Below are 17,275 nucleotides of genomic sequence, written 5' to 3'. Positions count from 1 at the left end.
CTTACATTTGAACTTGTACTTGCAGAGATAGTCTAACTGAAATTTGTGAAATGCTTGTGAATCGATTTTCCTTGCATGTTTCCATCTAATGCATGGGCTTTCATTTTCTGTCATTTCTGACAAATAGCAGAGCATACCCACATATTCTCCCTACCCCTTCCTCACAAACTATGGCTGCATATGGGCAAACACAGTTCACCACAGGAATGCAGCAGGCCACAGCCTACGCCACCTACCCACAGCCCGGACAGCCCTATGGGATTTCCTCATATGGTGAGTAAGTCCGGTTTTCAATTTAGGGGTACCATTATGGGGTGGGCATACCTGCGTGGCACGGGAAGACTGGCATCTGGGGCCACGTTAGAAAGTGCTGTCACCTTTTGTGTCTCCCTTCCTAACGCGATTGCTTCAAATGAACCTTGGGAGGCCTGGTGACCGCTTATATTGAGGTCAGAGGTGGCAAATGGATGGCATGGGTCATAGGCCCTCTTGGTCTCATTTCCTTCTATTTATATCCCCCTCTTCATTTGCCATTTGAGCGCTCGGCTTTGGAATCCAAAGTATGTGGGCGCATATTTGCGATAAAACGTCTGTGAATGAAGTCTTTTGGGGTAAAGATTCATTTCCTATTTATCAGATGCCTGGCTACGATTAGGGAAGTACAAGCAGAATTCAACCAACCCTCGATCTGAACTCCGGGGTGGCAGTGTGATCGCATTTCAGCGTTATCCGCTGTTAGGAAAAGTGAGCTACACTGCTCTGCGCGGGCTGCGCTTCAAAGAAGCAAATCAGGAAGCAGGTTCAAGCTCACCTCCGTTTATTCTTCCTCACCTGCAGATGATCAGAATCTCCATGTAATTTAGCTCAGTTGTTACAGGGTCGAGACCTGTCCTTTAAAAATAAGTCAGGCAAAACCTCAAACTTTACTTTTATAGAATCTTAGGATTTCAAAATACCCTTGCTTCAAATTGCAACCCATTTGAATAGAGATGTATGAATTATTGGCATTTTATGAAGAAATACATAAAACCTATCAAGAAAAAGTATATTAATTTTGGAGGAAAGAACTGGTAGAATAAATAATTCTGTGCTTATGGCAAAAGGTTATATTTTGTGATCAATAGTCTATGTTTTTGCTGCTAAAAATATTGTAATATTTTTCCTGCGGTATATTGAAAGAAATGTTTTTAAGCATTTCATTAATAATTAGAAAGTAAATTACTTTATTTCTTTCATTTTCTGTCTTTACCCCAAACCAAGGCAACCACATATAAATTTCTTATAAAATATCTAGAAATTGAAATCTAAATTATCTATATATAACTTTACCCTTTACAGTTTTATTTCAAAACTATCAGCACTGACTGTGATCTAGTTAAATGTTTTTAAACTAGACTTTAAAAACAGCCATACAATGAACTTCCTAGAATTGTCTTTCATTTCCATAACTTTGACTTAAGGTTTATTAAAATAATATTAGCTATAAATCAAATTGATATATAATTTACTTTTTAACTATTCTTTTGCTAAAAGGATCTATGAATGTGGAGCTTTAGTTCTATAATGTGAGTTAAGGATTCCCCAGTGTATATTCTCCAATTTTATTGTGAGCTGATGATTTGATGTTTCAGTGTCTCCAGAATAGGCCATGCTAGTGCTCTGTAGACCTGCCAGCGCTGTTGTGGGAAGGTACCATTCCTAGTACTGCTTGGGCTGCCTCTCACGATCTCTCTCCCATTTGTTCAGTCATGGTGGAGTCCATTGCCAACATCTGGGCTGTCTCCAGTTCTAAACCATTAGCAAATGTCCTTATTGTCTGAAACTTGTTCCTGGTGGATGAGATGAGCAGAGTTTCTGAGATTAGCATCAGAACTAGTAGAGTAAGGATGGGAAGTTTAATATGACAGGTTGGGTTGGGGAGGAGGTCAGAGCAAGGCTCCTTATAAAGGGCTTCGATCCCTGGGCCTTCCATGCATATAAATCTTCTGGGAAGGATTCTCAGTCCTTAGAAGTTTCCTGGTCACCTTCTTTCTTCTCTTTTGGGCCTTGACTACAAAGTCCCCCAGGGCTTCTGACCAGGCATGTTATTTTGTTCTTGGGTCAGTGCATCAAGAAATATGGCAGCCTTCTCCCCACTGCGTGAGCAAATAGTTCGGGTTTTTAACTGCTGATAACCAAGATTCCAATGGTCTTAAATGATTTTCTCCAAGGATTTGTGCCCCCTGACTTTTTACTGAGACCCTGTAAGAAAAGATAGGCAAATCTGTTCATAGTTAGAACAGTAGATCGGTGGGGGAGAAGAGCTCATACTAGTCTTCACTAGACCTGTGTGGAGCTTATAAATGAGATGGATTTGCCAGTTTGTGGGTAGAAGCTACAGCGATGGGTGTGGCTATGGGCCTTTTCTACCTCTTCCTGCTTTTCCTGACCTGTTTCTAACGCAGATTCCATCCCTCCAGGCTAACAGCAGAGGTGGCACAGGTAGAGACTGGAAACAGGTCATTGTAGCCTCAATTGAGAGAGGAGGGGGGTCGATCCCTATTGTGACAATATGGGAAGAGCAGGCTGATCTAGAGCCATCACACCCTCTGCCCCAAGGATTGTTTTTCCAGGGGCCATTTATACGGATGGGTTATTTATGGGTTATTCGTTGGTTGGGATAACCTATACTGAGAAAATCACATTTTTTAAAACGTTAAGGGTAAGATTTAAATGTCATGGCCTTTATGAGTTTACTTAGTGAGACTGCAGGAATTAGAGGAGGCTCTCTCAGCCAAGAGTCAGATTCTCCTACTGCCTCAAGAAAATTACCTACTTGATTCTACTGATGCAATTCCCCTAAAATGGAAAAAAAACAGTGAGACTACTGTGTATTCTAGATCCCAGAGATACCATTTATCTGAAGTGCAAAGTAAAATTATTCAAAAATGTGAATTCCCTTGGCAGAAATGTTCCTCCCCTCCCTCTGTGGGAATGGAGGACAATTGGAAACTTTCGTGACTGTCTTTCATTAGGATCCTGGGCTGAGCCTGAACAGCAATCCTACCAGACACCAGTCCTGAAACTAGATTGGCAAACTGGTGATTTAGGAAGTACTTGGAGGCCACCGTACATTATTTCTATTACAATACAATAAAAAGAAGGTGTACTGTAGGCTGCACTTGAACCAATTCTGTTTGAATTGTAATAAGTACTTACCATGCCAGGTAGGTACTCAATATATCGGGGTGATCAGTTCATAAATTATGTAAATGTCTATTCACTGCATTATATACCTAAAATTAATATATTATAAAACTATAATTGAAAAATTTAAAAATATTTAAAGATATTTTTGAAGTATACAAGTTAATAAAAATTAAGTCAGTTGATTGGCAACCTTAAAAATATTACTTGAATAAATACTTAAAACTACAAGGGATAAAAATGGGAACTACTGGGTAACTTCATTTGTTTATAAGTCACTCTGCTGTTCTACCAGATTTAGTTCTTAATATCCTGCTTTTTGTGTGCTTATTTCCTGCTAGGATCCGAATATTGGGAAGTTTTTCCCTTGTGTGGGAAGGGAAAAATTCTGTGCCCAAAATCGCCTCCTCTGACTTCAAAATAAGTGTGTACTAAAAACATCCTTGTGTTAAAAAAAAAAAAATGCTATGAGGCTAGAAAATCTAATTAATTTTTAGAGGGGAGAAAAAAGGATTTTGATTCTGTCCTTAACACAGCAACTTTTGAAATACTTTAAAGTTTAATTATGACCATTTCTTGACTATAGAGGAGAAAGATAATCTTAAACTCTTATAAAACAATAAAACAAGTATTAAAGTGCTGACACTGGAGTTCAATTTTATAGAAAATGGAATTCAGAAAAACCCTAAGAAAGAACAATGTGAGTAGGCATTCAGATCTGCAATAATCCAGTTTTTTAAATTGAAGGTATAGTCTAGGTTATTTCATGCTAAGTGTATATATATATATATATATATATATATATATATATATATATATATATACACACACACACACACACACACACACACACACACACACACACTTGATTATTGAGATAATATTGGGAAGCATTTGAGATAAATGGTTGTGGGAGTGTTTTTGCATATTTACCAGTTTTTGGAAATGAACAGATAGATAAGCTATCACTAACTGATTTAGGTGCATTGTGGGCAGGCATCAAGACTGAAGGTGGATTGTCACAGTCTCAATCACCTGGACAGACAGGCTTTCTCAGCTATGGCACCAGCTTTGGCACCCCTCAACCTGGCCAGGCACCGTACAGCTACCAGATGCAAGGTCTGTATACACACTGACGTCGCTCAGCCCTGTGTGAACCCCGTAGGCCAGGAGGTACTTACTAAAGTAGAATCTGAAGGTTCACGGAAGGAGTGGGTGATGGTGGAAAGGGGATTGCGCTCAGAGGCAAGATAACCTGATTCTACTTTTGCTCTTCACTTACCTATTCTCCAGGCCTAAATTTGCACATTTATAACATCAAGGGGTTAGATGGAATGATCTCCCAGCTTCTTTTAAAAAAGCTGCAGAATTCTTTGTGAACTCGAAGTTTTCTGCCCTTGCTTCTTGTGACATATGCTAAAAACTCTGGCTCTTGCTGTGGCCATTCTAACAGGGATTAGTTTTCACCCTGGCTGGTGGGGCGTAAGACATTGGAGCATTGTTCCTTACACCAAAAGGTGGCAGTTTGAGTCCTGGTAAGGACACATACTCAGGTTGTGGGTTTGATCCTCGGTCTAGGTACTTGTGGAAGGCAACCAATGGATGTTTCTCTCTCACATCAGTGTTTCTCTCTCTCCCTTCTCCCTAAAATCAACTTTAAAAAAAGTAAAAGAGCTACATTTTCTTTATTTTTATTACCACAGCTCTAGAAATAGAGTATGTGATATGTGTTGACTAAAATGATCTACCAAAGTCCAAGAGAAATGGATAGCCACTAGTGCATCTTCAAGAGAGGGCTTCCAAGGACCAGTACCTGGGTTCTGGTTTTGAAACTGGAGACCAAACTAGCGTTTACCAGTCCAAAACAAGCTTACAGAAATTTCCAAGTATGGGTGTAGACGTTTTTCCAATTGGTAGCTAGTCAATCTTATGTTGATTAAATCAAATCTTAATTTTTTTAAGAATTGGGACTTGTACTCTCTGTGTCTTTTCTTTTTTCATTTCATTATGTGAGTGATATTTGACTATTGTAATTTTCTGAATTGTCAGTCTAGGAAGGATTAGGGTGAAAACTCGTCCTGCACCCCTCAGAGTTTGAGAAATCTTACACTTGGGAGTCATTTTTATCCTTCTGTCCTCAAGCATATCCAGCAAAAACAGTTCTAAGAGGACTAACCAGCCATCAAGTATAATCATAGTGTTAGAAGAGAGAGAATAGCAGTTAAGGAGGAAAAAAAAGTTAATTTGGAGGGGAAAAAAACAAACTATAAAAAAAAGAAAGAAGAAAGAAAGAAGAAAGAGAAAGAAGGACATTTATTTGTACCATTGAGTAGAGGAGTGCCTTTCTACCCAGAGGCTTCATTGCATCTGGGCTTATTGGATATTGCATTAAAACTTATTTGTGTTTTTGTGTGCCCCTTTGTTAAGTAGCCTTTCTGGAGGGATTTTAGAACTCATTATTTTTTGTGTGTGTGTGACTGAGTTAATATTTCATATGAGTATTTCTATAATGACATTTCACTCAATTTTAGATTATTGGACATAACATTATGTCCACAGATCAAGCCACGTAATATGCTATTAACTTGAAACTTAACTGCCCAGTGTGATGGTGTATAATTATAGATTTCTTATGGACAAATTTGGGTTATTTGATTCTGTTTAATATGTATTTCTTAATTATTAAATACATGATAAAAAATATCCACCATTATTAAATGATTTTGTGTGCCCTGTTGTGGGAGTCTATCAAGGTAAGAGTGTCTTTTCAATACACCTTGTTTTAAATATAAAAATTTCTATAATTTCTAAGATTATTTTTATAAAAATTTCCAAACTCTAATGTTTTTAATTACTAACAGTGATTTTTTTTACTGATCTCAATCTCATCATGCACCATTACTAAAGCTCATGAAGTAAAACCTGAGACTGGGAAATGGCATTCACCTTTGCTGCAAGATTGCTGGAAATTCCTATTTCTGTTATATCTCTTTTGTACATTTAGTGAAAGATCAGAAACTTAGGTTTAACTGAGAAAGACAAAATGTTCTTTATAGAGAGCTGTAGAGTTCACCCCAAGGAAGAGAATCTTTATTCCTTTTTGACGTCTTCCTGCTCTCAGAGTCAGCCTCCATGTTTCTGGAAGAAGTTTTTGAATGGTGTGTGGAGGTCTTTACACACCATTGACAAACCTTATGCAATGAGTTAGCGGAATGGATGAGTGTGGATGGACAAAGGATGCCTGAGGCCCCGGGTCAGCTGTACAGATGGTAGAGTGTTTTCAATGCTACTGGCCAATCAGAGGGCATTGACAGAATGAAGCAGACGGGGAGCATGGTGATGGTGGTGGTGTGTGTGTGTGTGTGCACGTGCGCGTGCACGCGTGTTTCTAAGGGCAGGAAAACCACTTAGGAGAAACTGCTTCAGTCTTTGATTTTTTGATGAGCTTCACAGAATATCTGCCCAGATTGTCACAAGCAAGTCTTATTCTCCTTTCATGTAAAGAGACATCTGAATTGACATCAAGCTTTAGTTATAATTTTTTAGAACTACACATTCTGGACTTCTTGCTGGTATCACCACCCATTTAGCCCCACAGCACAGACTTACACTTCCGTCCACCACAGAGATTCGGTCATGTGAAGAAATTAAATTTTATTTAGCAGTCTGAGGTAAAGAAATGCAAAAGATTTCACACACACAGAACACACATACACAATTAATATTAAGTCACTTAACTGACTTTAATTTAATTTTTAAATTAAAATATATTAAAATATATGAAGGGTTAATCTTCAGCTTTGAAGCAAGCCCAGTTTTCCCTAATAACTTAGTTCTGTTGATTCCAGACATTTGCAGGTAGAGACCTTTTCTACTCATATTTCATCTCTGCTATCTAGTTGCGTGTCTGTTGTTGGAAGTGGAGAGGCCTCTGACACAATGACAGAAATTCAGATTCATAAGAACTCTAGTTCTCTTGGTTTGGAGAAATGAATTTGGACATTAGCATAACAAAAATCCCAATTAGTTCATTATTGTGCATTATTCAAGTCAGTCTTCCTGTGTGCCCATTCTGGTAGGTGGAGTGGGGCTGATCTGATCGGTGCCCTCCCAGAATCCTGGAATCTGGTGGCGGTGAGAAAGCCTGTTTGAGTGTTTTATTGCCCAGAGTAGTAGGGATGGTGTGGGACATTCCTGTCTTCTGCACCAAGAAGGGGTCAGGATCCCCCGTGGCAGATGGGAGGGGCTGCGCAGATGTACAGGTCAGGGACCCAGCGGCCTTGTTTGTTTTCCTAAGGCTTTATGGCTCTTGTTTAGAGAAGAAAATAACACAAATTCTAACTCCCTCTTTGTATACAGTGTTGTCCGTTCTGTTAAAGAGATTGGGGTTCACCACCAGTAAGGAGAGATAATACGTAATTTAAAGGCAGAGATTTGCTAATGGGGCTTGGAAAAGGGCATAACTCTGCGGCAATCTGTACCACGCTTTTCTGGGGTTCCTTATGAAGAGGCAGCGAGCTGATAAATATAATCTAATAAGGGACCCTACCCTCACTTCCTGTGGGCTGCCTCTCTATAGTTTTTCAAATAGTTAGATGAAGTGTTTCCATTTACCAGTCATTTAGAACCTCAAAACTGCTTAGCAAAGTGCACTGTTAAGAGTTTTTCATTCACTAGAGAAATGGCATTTTTCAAAAGGGACAATACCAAACTCCAAAATAATAGGGTTTTAAGAAAATGTATATTACACTTTTTTTCATAATCTGCTATGACAGAGGCACTTGAGATTTGCACTTTCTGGTGTAAAATAATGGTAGGCAAGAGTTACTATCGCAGCTAGCTCTGATGTCCACAATTGCTTTGCCACTCACACCTATATTTTAGTTTGTGTCTTTCCTTGCATCCTAGGATTTAGTTTTTCTTCAGTTGATTTTTTAAAAGTCATATTCCATTTCAGTTTTTTTTTAGCATCATCTGATATTTCTAATGACATGTGCTGAAAATTATATGGAAATCTTTTGCAATCCAGTTAGCTCTACCAATAATTGATCAGCGATTCCTACCAATATTATTGTGTATATATAAATTTTTAATTTAAAATATATAAACATCAAGAAAGAGCAACATAAAGGCTTTGCAGTCTTTCCTACCAAAGTTAAAAATTTAGAATAGAGAAGCTGTAACAGGGGTGAAAAATAAAACTTGGTCATTTAACATCCTTCTCATAAGGAAGGAAGAAACGTTGGTCTTCAATAGCCCATCTGGCCTTTGAGGCTTTCCCCCAGGGAGCTGTGCGACCTTCTGCCACAGAGATTGTGCCGTTGATGGACACAGCCCATGGCGAGGAGGCCAGGGAGGGAGAGAAGCGGGCTTCTGGGAAAACACACGAGGGATGGATAGCATCCTGCACGCCCAGTGAGTGCTGGAAAACACTCTACAACATGGGAAGCACAGACAGGCCCCAGCAGGCCCCAGCATTTTCCTGTTGGCTGGGACTCCGGAGTTTAATGTGGTCCTTATTCCCTGTGAAGTAGACCTTTGACCTACACATTACCTTCTTATTTTTTTAAGGTTTTTTTTTTTTAAGTTCTAGCTAGGCAACATTCTCTGGGTTAAGTCACACACAACACTTTGACTTAGCATTTTAAGTCGTGTTATAAATCAACATAGACTGGGTTCTTCTTAACTGTCAAAAAGTAGCAGGGATTTACTAGTGAAAGTTTTAAGAGGTTGGTTAATTTTTAAACTACAGTTGCTTTGCGTCTACAGAACTCGTGTCCCACACAGGGTCTTCCAACAAGACTGTTTCTTGTTTGTTACGGTTGACGAGACCACCACCCTTTCTCTGTAGGGACCCCTGATAGTGACATGAAAACAGAATCTTTGTGATACACTCTCTCTGGGTGACTTCAGATCATTTATTTTAAAAATTATTTAGTAGCCTAAAAGAGAGCTACAATGATAGTTTTATTATAAATTTATTTACTGAATTTCTCAGATACCCTTGTCTCTACCTTTTGTGTGTCTGTGCTGTTCATATAACCAAAAATGAATGCCACTTCTTATAATTGATAATTCACTTTCCATGTAATGGAATCTGAAAATCTAAGAGGTAGATTTGACGTTATAGAATGGAAAACATTGCCCTGGAAGTGGAGATAACGCTAAGTGTCCTTGGACAAGCAAATCACCATTCTCTTTGCTTATAAATGTGTTATAAATGTACTATGAAAACAGGACGTTATTGCATTCTGAATTTGAAATCTTTCACAATGTAAGCAACACTATTATCTTATGTTGACTAATATACCCATGGTTTGCTAATATCTGAACTAACGGAGTTAGTAATCTATACCTGTACCATAAGGTCAATATGTTCTGTTAGGAAGCCATGTAATATAGGATGTGAACTCCTTATACCATCTCTGGGCTCCAAGGTACTCATATCTGAGATCAGTGTGACTTTTATGAACTGTCTAAAATCCATGATGCCTGATCACTTGAAAATTTTATTTGACTTAAAACTCTGCTGGATTTTATTTCTGGAGATTCAGAAATACTTTAAGTCCTTCCAGCAAATACTTATAAATTCTGAACTTAATTTCTTTATATAATTTAAATCTAAAGTAGGGATTATAATCTAGTTTTTTGTTTTGTTTTTTTTTTAGATAAGCCTTTATACATCCTCTGCTTTTAAAAAATGCAAAAAAACAAAACAAAACAAAACTGTAAAGTATGCGTCCTCTAGATAAAAACTGAGAAATAAGCTCAATTGTCATCTTATTGTTTTTCCTTTCCCTATTCTTCTTTCTTTGAACAAATAAGGAAGTTAAGAGAATTATTTTCTATTGGCCTTTATGACACCCTTCCAAACTGCCCTATTCTCATTCATTCTCTCTCTCTCTCTCTCTCTCTCTCTCTCTCTCTCTCTCTCTCTCTCTCTCTCTCTCTCTCTCCCTCCCTCCCTCCCTCCCTCCCTCCTTCCCTCCCTCCCTCCCTCCCTCCCTCCCTCCCTCCCTCCCTCCCTCCCTCCCTCCCTCCTCCTCTCTCTCTCTCTCTCTCTCTCTCTCTCTCTCTCTCTCTCTCATACACACACACACACACACACACACACACACAAGACTTCTTCCTATTCCTACACCCAATTCTTTATGAAAGTCAATTCTCACTGGACTCTTCTGTCACTTAACACTAGATTGAAATTTTCAAACACCCGCAAAATAAGATATAATTATGAAGTGGACAGATACCTGATTACATCATTTGAATTCCTAGAAACAGCCTTTCTTTCTACATACAGCTTCAGACTTTACAAATGTTATAAGCCAATTCTTTTTTAAACTTAAAAAAAAGAAGAAATTTTCAAACACCAGTTCTGTCTCCCACTTGAGCCTAGATGAAACCCTTTGAAGGCCTGAGGCAGATATGGTTTACCCTTCCTTGTGTGAGGCAGTGAGATCAATATAATATAGAACGCATGACCAGGATGAAAAAAAAAAGACGAATGAGCATTTGTTTAGTATTGTTCCAATGAAGAGATAAATTACATGGTATAACTTATAACTGACCTGAAGAATAGTTGGAGAAAGCTTTTTGGAAATATGGGAATTGAACCAGGCCTTGAAGGAAGAGAAATGGGGACTACCGTATTTTCCGGCATATAAGACGACCCCCTAATTTTACAGTTAAAACATAGGTTTAGGCCTATATTCGCTGTATAAGATTACCCCCCACTTCTGAGGCAATACCAGTTCTTTTTTTAATAGACCACCTCTCTGACTCTGGCAAATCTGAGCAGGCTTTTTACTAGAACACAGTGTTACTTCGGGTACAGAACATGTATAATTTGCATGCATAAAAAGCCTGCTTGAATTGGCTGAGTGGTCTATTAAAAAAAGAACTGGTATTGCCTCGGAAGTGGGGGAGTAGACTTATACAGCGAATATAGGCCTAAACCTATGTTTTAACTGTAAAATTAGGGGGTCGTCTTATACGGCGAAAATATGGTAATAGAAGCTTCAAGTTAGAAAAGCAAGAATAAGATGAGTTTCCAGGACAGCAGTCCCCATCCTGATCTAATAGAGTGGACTGTCGATGGGGAGCCTTGGGATATAGCATGGTCAGCATATTCCTCTCCCTGTACCAGCATCCCAAGTCTCCACCCCAGGCTCCGACTCGAGACCCAGTGATATAAACATACAGATCATTGCATTTACAATAGCTCTCCCCTCCCCCCATTTCCTCCAGTCCTTAAAAGGAGAATGTGAATCATACCATTTCCTGTGTCCCAATGTGCTCATCTTGGCGTATTCACCAAAATCCATATTCTTAGGGTTTTAATTAAAGAATACCATTTCCTGTCCTGAACTGTTAATTCTTCCCTTAAACAAACGATCAGGAGAGTTGTCATTTTCTGTGCACAGTTGTGTTTTTCTTTCCAATCTAACCAGGTGTTGTCATTTCATTCATGAGCAGCTCCATGTCAACACACGTGGTGCCTATGTAGGTAATGCAAACAGATGTTTCTTTGTGTGGTCTTCATGAATGTGTGTGTGAGTGTTTGTGTGTGAGTTTACATTTTCTCTAAGGGGTGGACTCATGACACCTGCTTCCTTCGGTCTCCAACACCCTCTCTTGTAGTGATTATGACTGTAAAGACTGTCAGTGCTGTCGACTGACTTAACTTGAAAAGGGTTTTTCATAATATGATATAGTTCATCTGCCCTCAGAATGTAAACATTCTTTGTTTTAAAAGAGGGCAATGAAGTGAAAGGTAAGTCTGTCTCTTAAAGAAAGATTTTCCCAGTGTTTTGTTCTGGAAATTAGTATCCCCCTTCCCTGCCAAAAGAGAAGTATGGTTATGACTTTTCACAATAATAAACTATTTAAACGGATAAGATGGATACCATTTTTTTCCTTTTAACTAATGGGTAAGCAGGTACTGCCACAGCCATCTTGCTTGGAGCATAACTTAATTCAGGCTCTACCAACAATAATACTGGGTATTAATGGAGCTTTACTTGAACCCATATCTATCAGACACCTTAATTGAGAAATAATGGATGCTAAGTAGGGATTTTTTTTCTACTTTGGGGAAGTTTCGTGATATGTTACATAAAATGTAAAACACTTTATCATAAAATATTTCTGTGCGCGCTCGCTCGCTCGCTCTCTCTCTCTTTTTTTTTTTTAACCTAGAAGTGACTTTTCATATAAAGTCATTTGTCTCTAAGAAGGAAAATACTTTTTTAAACTTATCCTAACCTTCTGTTTCCTTATGTACAAAATTAGAATATGAATACTTCTTACAGCATCAAGTTGTGGAGATAAAGCATGTTAAAGAAAAACAGTCTTAACATATAGTAAGCATTCAATGGATGTTATAGATTTTTAGTTTTATCATATTTTGTAGTCTGTGTATGTTTGTATAGGTTGTCTATAAATACCCAATTGCTTATATAACCTCTAGGGCAGTGGTTCTCAACCTTTTCTAATACTGCAACCCTTTAATACAGGTCCTCATGTGGTGGTGACCCCCAACCATAAAATTATTTTCGTTGCTACTTCATAACTGTAATTTTGCTACTGTTATGAATTGTTATGTAAATATCTGTGTTTTCTGATGGTCTTAGGCTCTACAGCAGTGGTTCTCAGCTGCTAGCAGGGTCACCTAAGACCATCGGAAAATGCAGATATTTACATTACAATTCATAACAGTAGAAAATTACAGCTATGAAGTAGCAACGAAAATAATTTTATGGTTGGGGGTCACCACCACATGAGGAACTGTATTAAAGAGTCTGGCATTAGAAAGGTTGAGAACCACTACTTTAGGGTTTCTTCTTAGACTATTTTTTTGTTGTTAATCCTCACCCAAGGATATTTTTTCCATTGTTTTTTAGAGAGCGGGAGAGGGAAAGGAAGGGAGGAAAGGGGAGAGAAGGAGAGAGACAGAGAAACATTGATGTGAGAGACACATCAATTGGTTGCCTCCCTCAGTTCCCCAACCAGGGCCCAGGATCAACCTGAAACTCAGGTGCATGCCCTTGACTAGGAATTGAACTTGCCACCCTTTGATGATTGGGCTGACACTTTAAACACTGAGCAGCATCAGCCAGGGCTCTTTAGATTATTTGATAGTGAAAGGACTAATTAGATATAATTAGGATTAGATAATTTGTATTAACTGGTTAATTCATTATTTAGTACAAATTAGCTTAAAATACTAATGAGTAACTTATATATGTAAATATATCTATGTATATAAAAAGCCAGCAACCATAACAGCCATAATGACCAGTTGCTAGGATGCCCACTGTGGCAAACCAATGGTTCCAATCAGAGAGTGGGGCCTGCTGGCCAATCTGGAAGCTTCTCCCTCCTGTCAGCCTGCCCCTGATCAGACACTCCCACCCCAATCAAGAGTGGCTGCCAGCCAAATGCTCCCTCCCTCCCCACCGGCCAGCCCCTCCTCACCACGATAGGCCCACAGCCTCCCTCTGCTAGCTGGCCCTCCCCTGATCACACACCCCCACCCCAATAGGGAGAGGGTTGGGCGATCAACCTCCTGCATCCACGCCCGCTGGCTGCCTCAGCCCTGAATGCACCCATACCCCAATAGGGGGCAGGGCTGGGTGGCCAACCTCTTGTAGCCCCTCCCCCTGGCTATCCCACCCCTGATCACACCCCCACCCCAATAGGGGGTGGGGACAGCTAGCCAACCACCCATGGCCCCTCCCTCAGGCCCCTGGTCCCTGATCAGCACCCCTCACCTCATTCGAGGGCAGACCAGCTGGCCCACCACCCACAGCCCCTCCCCATGGCTGGCCCCATCCCTAATCATTCCCCCATTTGGGGTCAGAGCCTACTGGCCAATCGCCTTTGGCCCCTTTCCCCAGCTGGCCCCGTCCCTTATCGGCCCAATTGGGGCTGGCCGGACAGCTAACATCCTGTCATCTCCTCCTCCTGATAGGCCTAGCCCTGATCCCCCCCACCTGTGCATGAATTTGTGCAAGTGGCCTCTAGTATATAATAAATCACAGAGATAGATAGAAATAATTGGTTGATTGATTGATAGACTTTGTCATCCTGGTTTAGGAGGCAAGGGGAGAAGACAGGAATGCAGGGGAGGTTTGTCTGAGGAAAGGGGTTTCTTGTCCATGCTCAATTGTGAAATGCTGAGCCCATTAGAAATTAGCAGGATACGATGGGAGGGAGTGGCCTTAATAGAACCTTGCGTTGCTTCATTAGTGTTGGAATATGTATCTGGGTGGACTGGGCTTGGAGTTTCTGGGGGAAAAACAAAGAAGCCCAAGAGGTAAACTGGAGCCAGACCAGGGCCTGATAGGGAAGCCTGGTAAGGAGTTGGAATTTTATCCTGAGAGCAGGAGGAATCCCTGACTGTTACTTTGTTAAGCAGGGGAGTGAGAAGATGAGATATGCGCATTAGAGAAAGCATGGCACTGCCTTTGTGGAGCATGAACTGGAGGGGCCAGGAGAGGGCAGGAAGCCAGGAAAGGAGGCTGTCACAGACCACACTCCCGCCCCCTCCGCTCCTGGTGGCGTGGACCAACCGTTAGCCATTCTCTGTGTTTGCATCCTACATGAAGGCAGGCAGGCAGCCCACAGGTCTGATTCTGCTGGTGAGGAATCTGTATTGCCTGAGGCTGGTGGTCCTCTAGTATGAACACCTCTCCCTGAAGTTAGATCCTTTGGAAGTTGCTTTGCCTCCTGGGCTGCTGAGTGCCATTAAATGCCTGCTCAGCACACTAACCGGAATGGAATCCAGCCCCAGTCAGCCAGTAAATGAGTATAACTTATGTTGGTTTCCAGCTAATGTGCAGGCTTGGAAGTAGCATGCAGTCTGGGCAGTCACTGGGGTGCCGTTTGGAGCACGGAGCTGTGATTTACTTGGTCATATCTCGGTGGCCTGCGTGTGCCAATAGAGCTTCCATGGTCTTTTCTACCTTGTTCCAGGGAATAACTTATGGAATGAAAACACCCGTTTTTAAAATATAGTTTCTATATCTTGTTCATTTTCTTGGTGGATAGGGATTTTTGAGGTCAGAATTTATTGTTAGAAAGTGTGTAGTACAAATGAAAGTAGCAAGTCATAACCTAAAAAGGGGGAATTTCAATGCAAGTATTATACAAGTCATAACTCAAAGTAATTTTTCCTATTAAATGTATAAAATAGTAAAAGTTTATTTAAAAGGTGTTGATAGTCACACTCCTATCCCCCACCCCCCAAAAAAATGTTCTCAAGGAATTTTAAAAAGCTCATTGTAAGTTTGTTTACAGGTAATATATGAATTATTCATTGGCATGTAAATACATGATGAGTCATATGCTCGTGAGGTTCAATGCTTATAAAAACAAAACTGATGTTATCCTGGTAAGTCCTGTGAGGTCCAAGACTATGACTTAGTCATCTTTTTATCCCCATGTAATTGTCCCCATGAGCCCAGTGTTTAATATGATTAAGAAGTATGAGATCACCACATGAAAATGAACATTAATAGGGGATCTTATCTCTCAAGGCCCTGATGTTTGTGGTGGCATACATTTTAGCAGCGAGAGAGCACTCTGCTTATCTGTGATGGGTGGGTGCGCTGAAATTTTGAACAGTATTCTTGAAAAGATACAAATGAAAAAAAAAATCCTCAAATAGGAGTCCGTGTGATATCTAAATTTAAAACAATCTTGGGAAATATTTTCCCTTCTTAATTAAAATAACAAATCTTTGGACTGAGTTTTCAAAGTTCAGAGATGCTTCATAAGTAGGAAAAGAATTTTAGATATGCAAAGAGATGAAGTTATGTTTATCTAGTTTGGGAAAGTAAAAAGAGAGAAAAGATATATAAATACAGTGGAGAACGTTAGAAATGTTTGCTGGGATAAATAATAACAGTTCCTAACATTTGTTGATACTGTAGATTATTGACTGTGCTCTCCAAAACATTACCTCATTTGATCCGTTTAAGAAACCCTACGAAGTAGAGTTTTTGCCAATAGGGAGATGATATCTTAGAGGGATTAGGTGATTTTGTCCAAAATCCAAACAGCTTGTAAGTGATCAACTGGAAACTTGGTTTTCTGGCCCTTAAGCCAGCACTCAAATGTTCAGTAGCAAGTAAATAATTGGCATATAGTGGTTACTACATCATATCTGGGGCATCTGTGAATAGCTCATTCACATTGAGCTTTCTCATTGAAATGCCAACACATTTATTGCCTAGACTGTCATTTGCCATAAAAATTTCATTTTTTAAAAATGGTTTTTCTAATGACAGAAGCAGCACAGCTCTGAGTATAAAATTTAAAAATATACATTGGCTTTATGAATATTATGTGACCAATGATTGTACCTCTCCATAGATAACATTCCTAAGATTCCTGTGGTTTGAAAAATGTCTTGTGCTTTTAGATATAGATGACAATGACGCTTACCTGGGGGTAGTAAAAGGTAACAGGGGTCAAATATACGGTGACAAAAGATTATTTAAGTTTGGGTGGTGAGCACACAATGCAATATACAAATCATGTATCTTAAAATTGTATACTGAAATCTACACTAATAAAAGTAAGATGCAAATTGACCATATCTTCGTGATGCCCAGGAGTGAGTATGCAAATGAGCCCAACAAAGATGGTGGGTTAATTGGCATATGCAGGTGCCAAGCAGCCGAGGGCTGGGTGGGACGCTTGTGTCATCACCATGGCGATGATGCAGGTGTTCCACACCGCCCCAGTGGCTCTGGGCCTCTGGGCAGTGTGGGAAGGTGGAAAGGCAGCTCCAGCCGAGCTAAGACAGTGCTGGCAGCCAGGGGGAGGAAGGCCCATTCTTTCATGAATTTTCGTGCATCGGGCCTCTAGTCTGTGTATAATATTAACTAATGCTACCCCAGTAAATTTAATTAAAAATAAAGAAAAAATGTTTTATACGTTTAAAAATATTTCTAATGAGATTACCAAAAATATTTTTGTTGTTTTAATATTTACGTTAGCAAAGTAGTATGAAAAATTTTCACCACGTCATTGAATGCCATTATAACACCATTCAAGTAGCTTCATAGTGTTCTATTTTCTG

At 39.7% G+C, this 17,275-nt stretch overlaps 1 protein-coding gene across 14 annotated transcripts in view; it reads left to right on the top strand.

Moving 5' to 3' along the window:
- The window catches only part of EYA1 (EYA transcriptional coactivator and phosphatase 1), a 293,996-nt gene that overhangs the window by 185,071 nt on the left and 91,650 nt on the right, over positions 1-17,275 (top strand). For 8 of the 14 annotated variants that reach the window (XM_036437130.2, XM_036437125.2, XM_036437134.2 and 5 more), the window contains 2 exons: positions 128-273; positions 4,168-4,305. In XM_036437130.2, the coding sequence (XP_036293023.1) occupies positions 128-273; positions 4,168-4,305 (284 nt within the window). The remainder of the gene's footprint in view (positions 1-127; positions 274-4,167; positions 4,306-17,275) is intronic. The other 6 variants (XM_036437131.2, XM_036437126.2, XM_036437128.2 and 3 more) reach the window with 5 other exon arrangements.

Source organism: Pipistrellus kuhlii, unplaced genomic scaffold (genome assembly GCF_014108245.1).
Source record: "Pipistrellus kuhlii isolate mPipKuh1 unplaced genomic scaffold, mPipKuh1.p scaffold_m20_p_14, whole genome shotgun sequence".
Classification (NCBI taxonomy): Eukaryota; Metazoa; Chordata; class Mammalia; order Chiroptera; family Vespertilionidae; genus Pipistrellus; species Pipistrellus kuhlii.
Note: the sequence above shows the minus strand (reverse complement) of the source record. Positions and strands in the feature narration are given on the sequence as shown.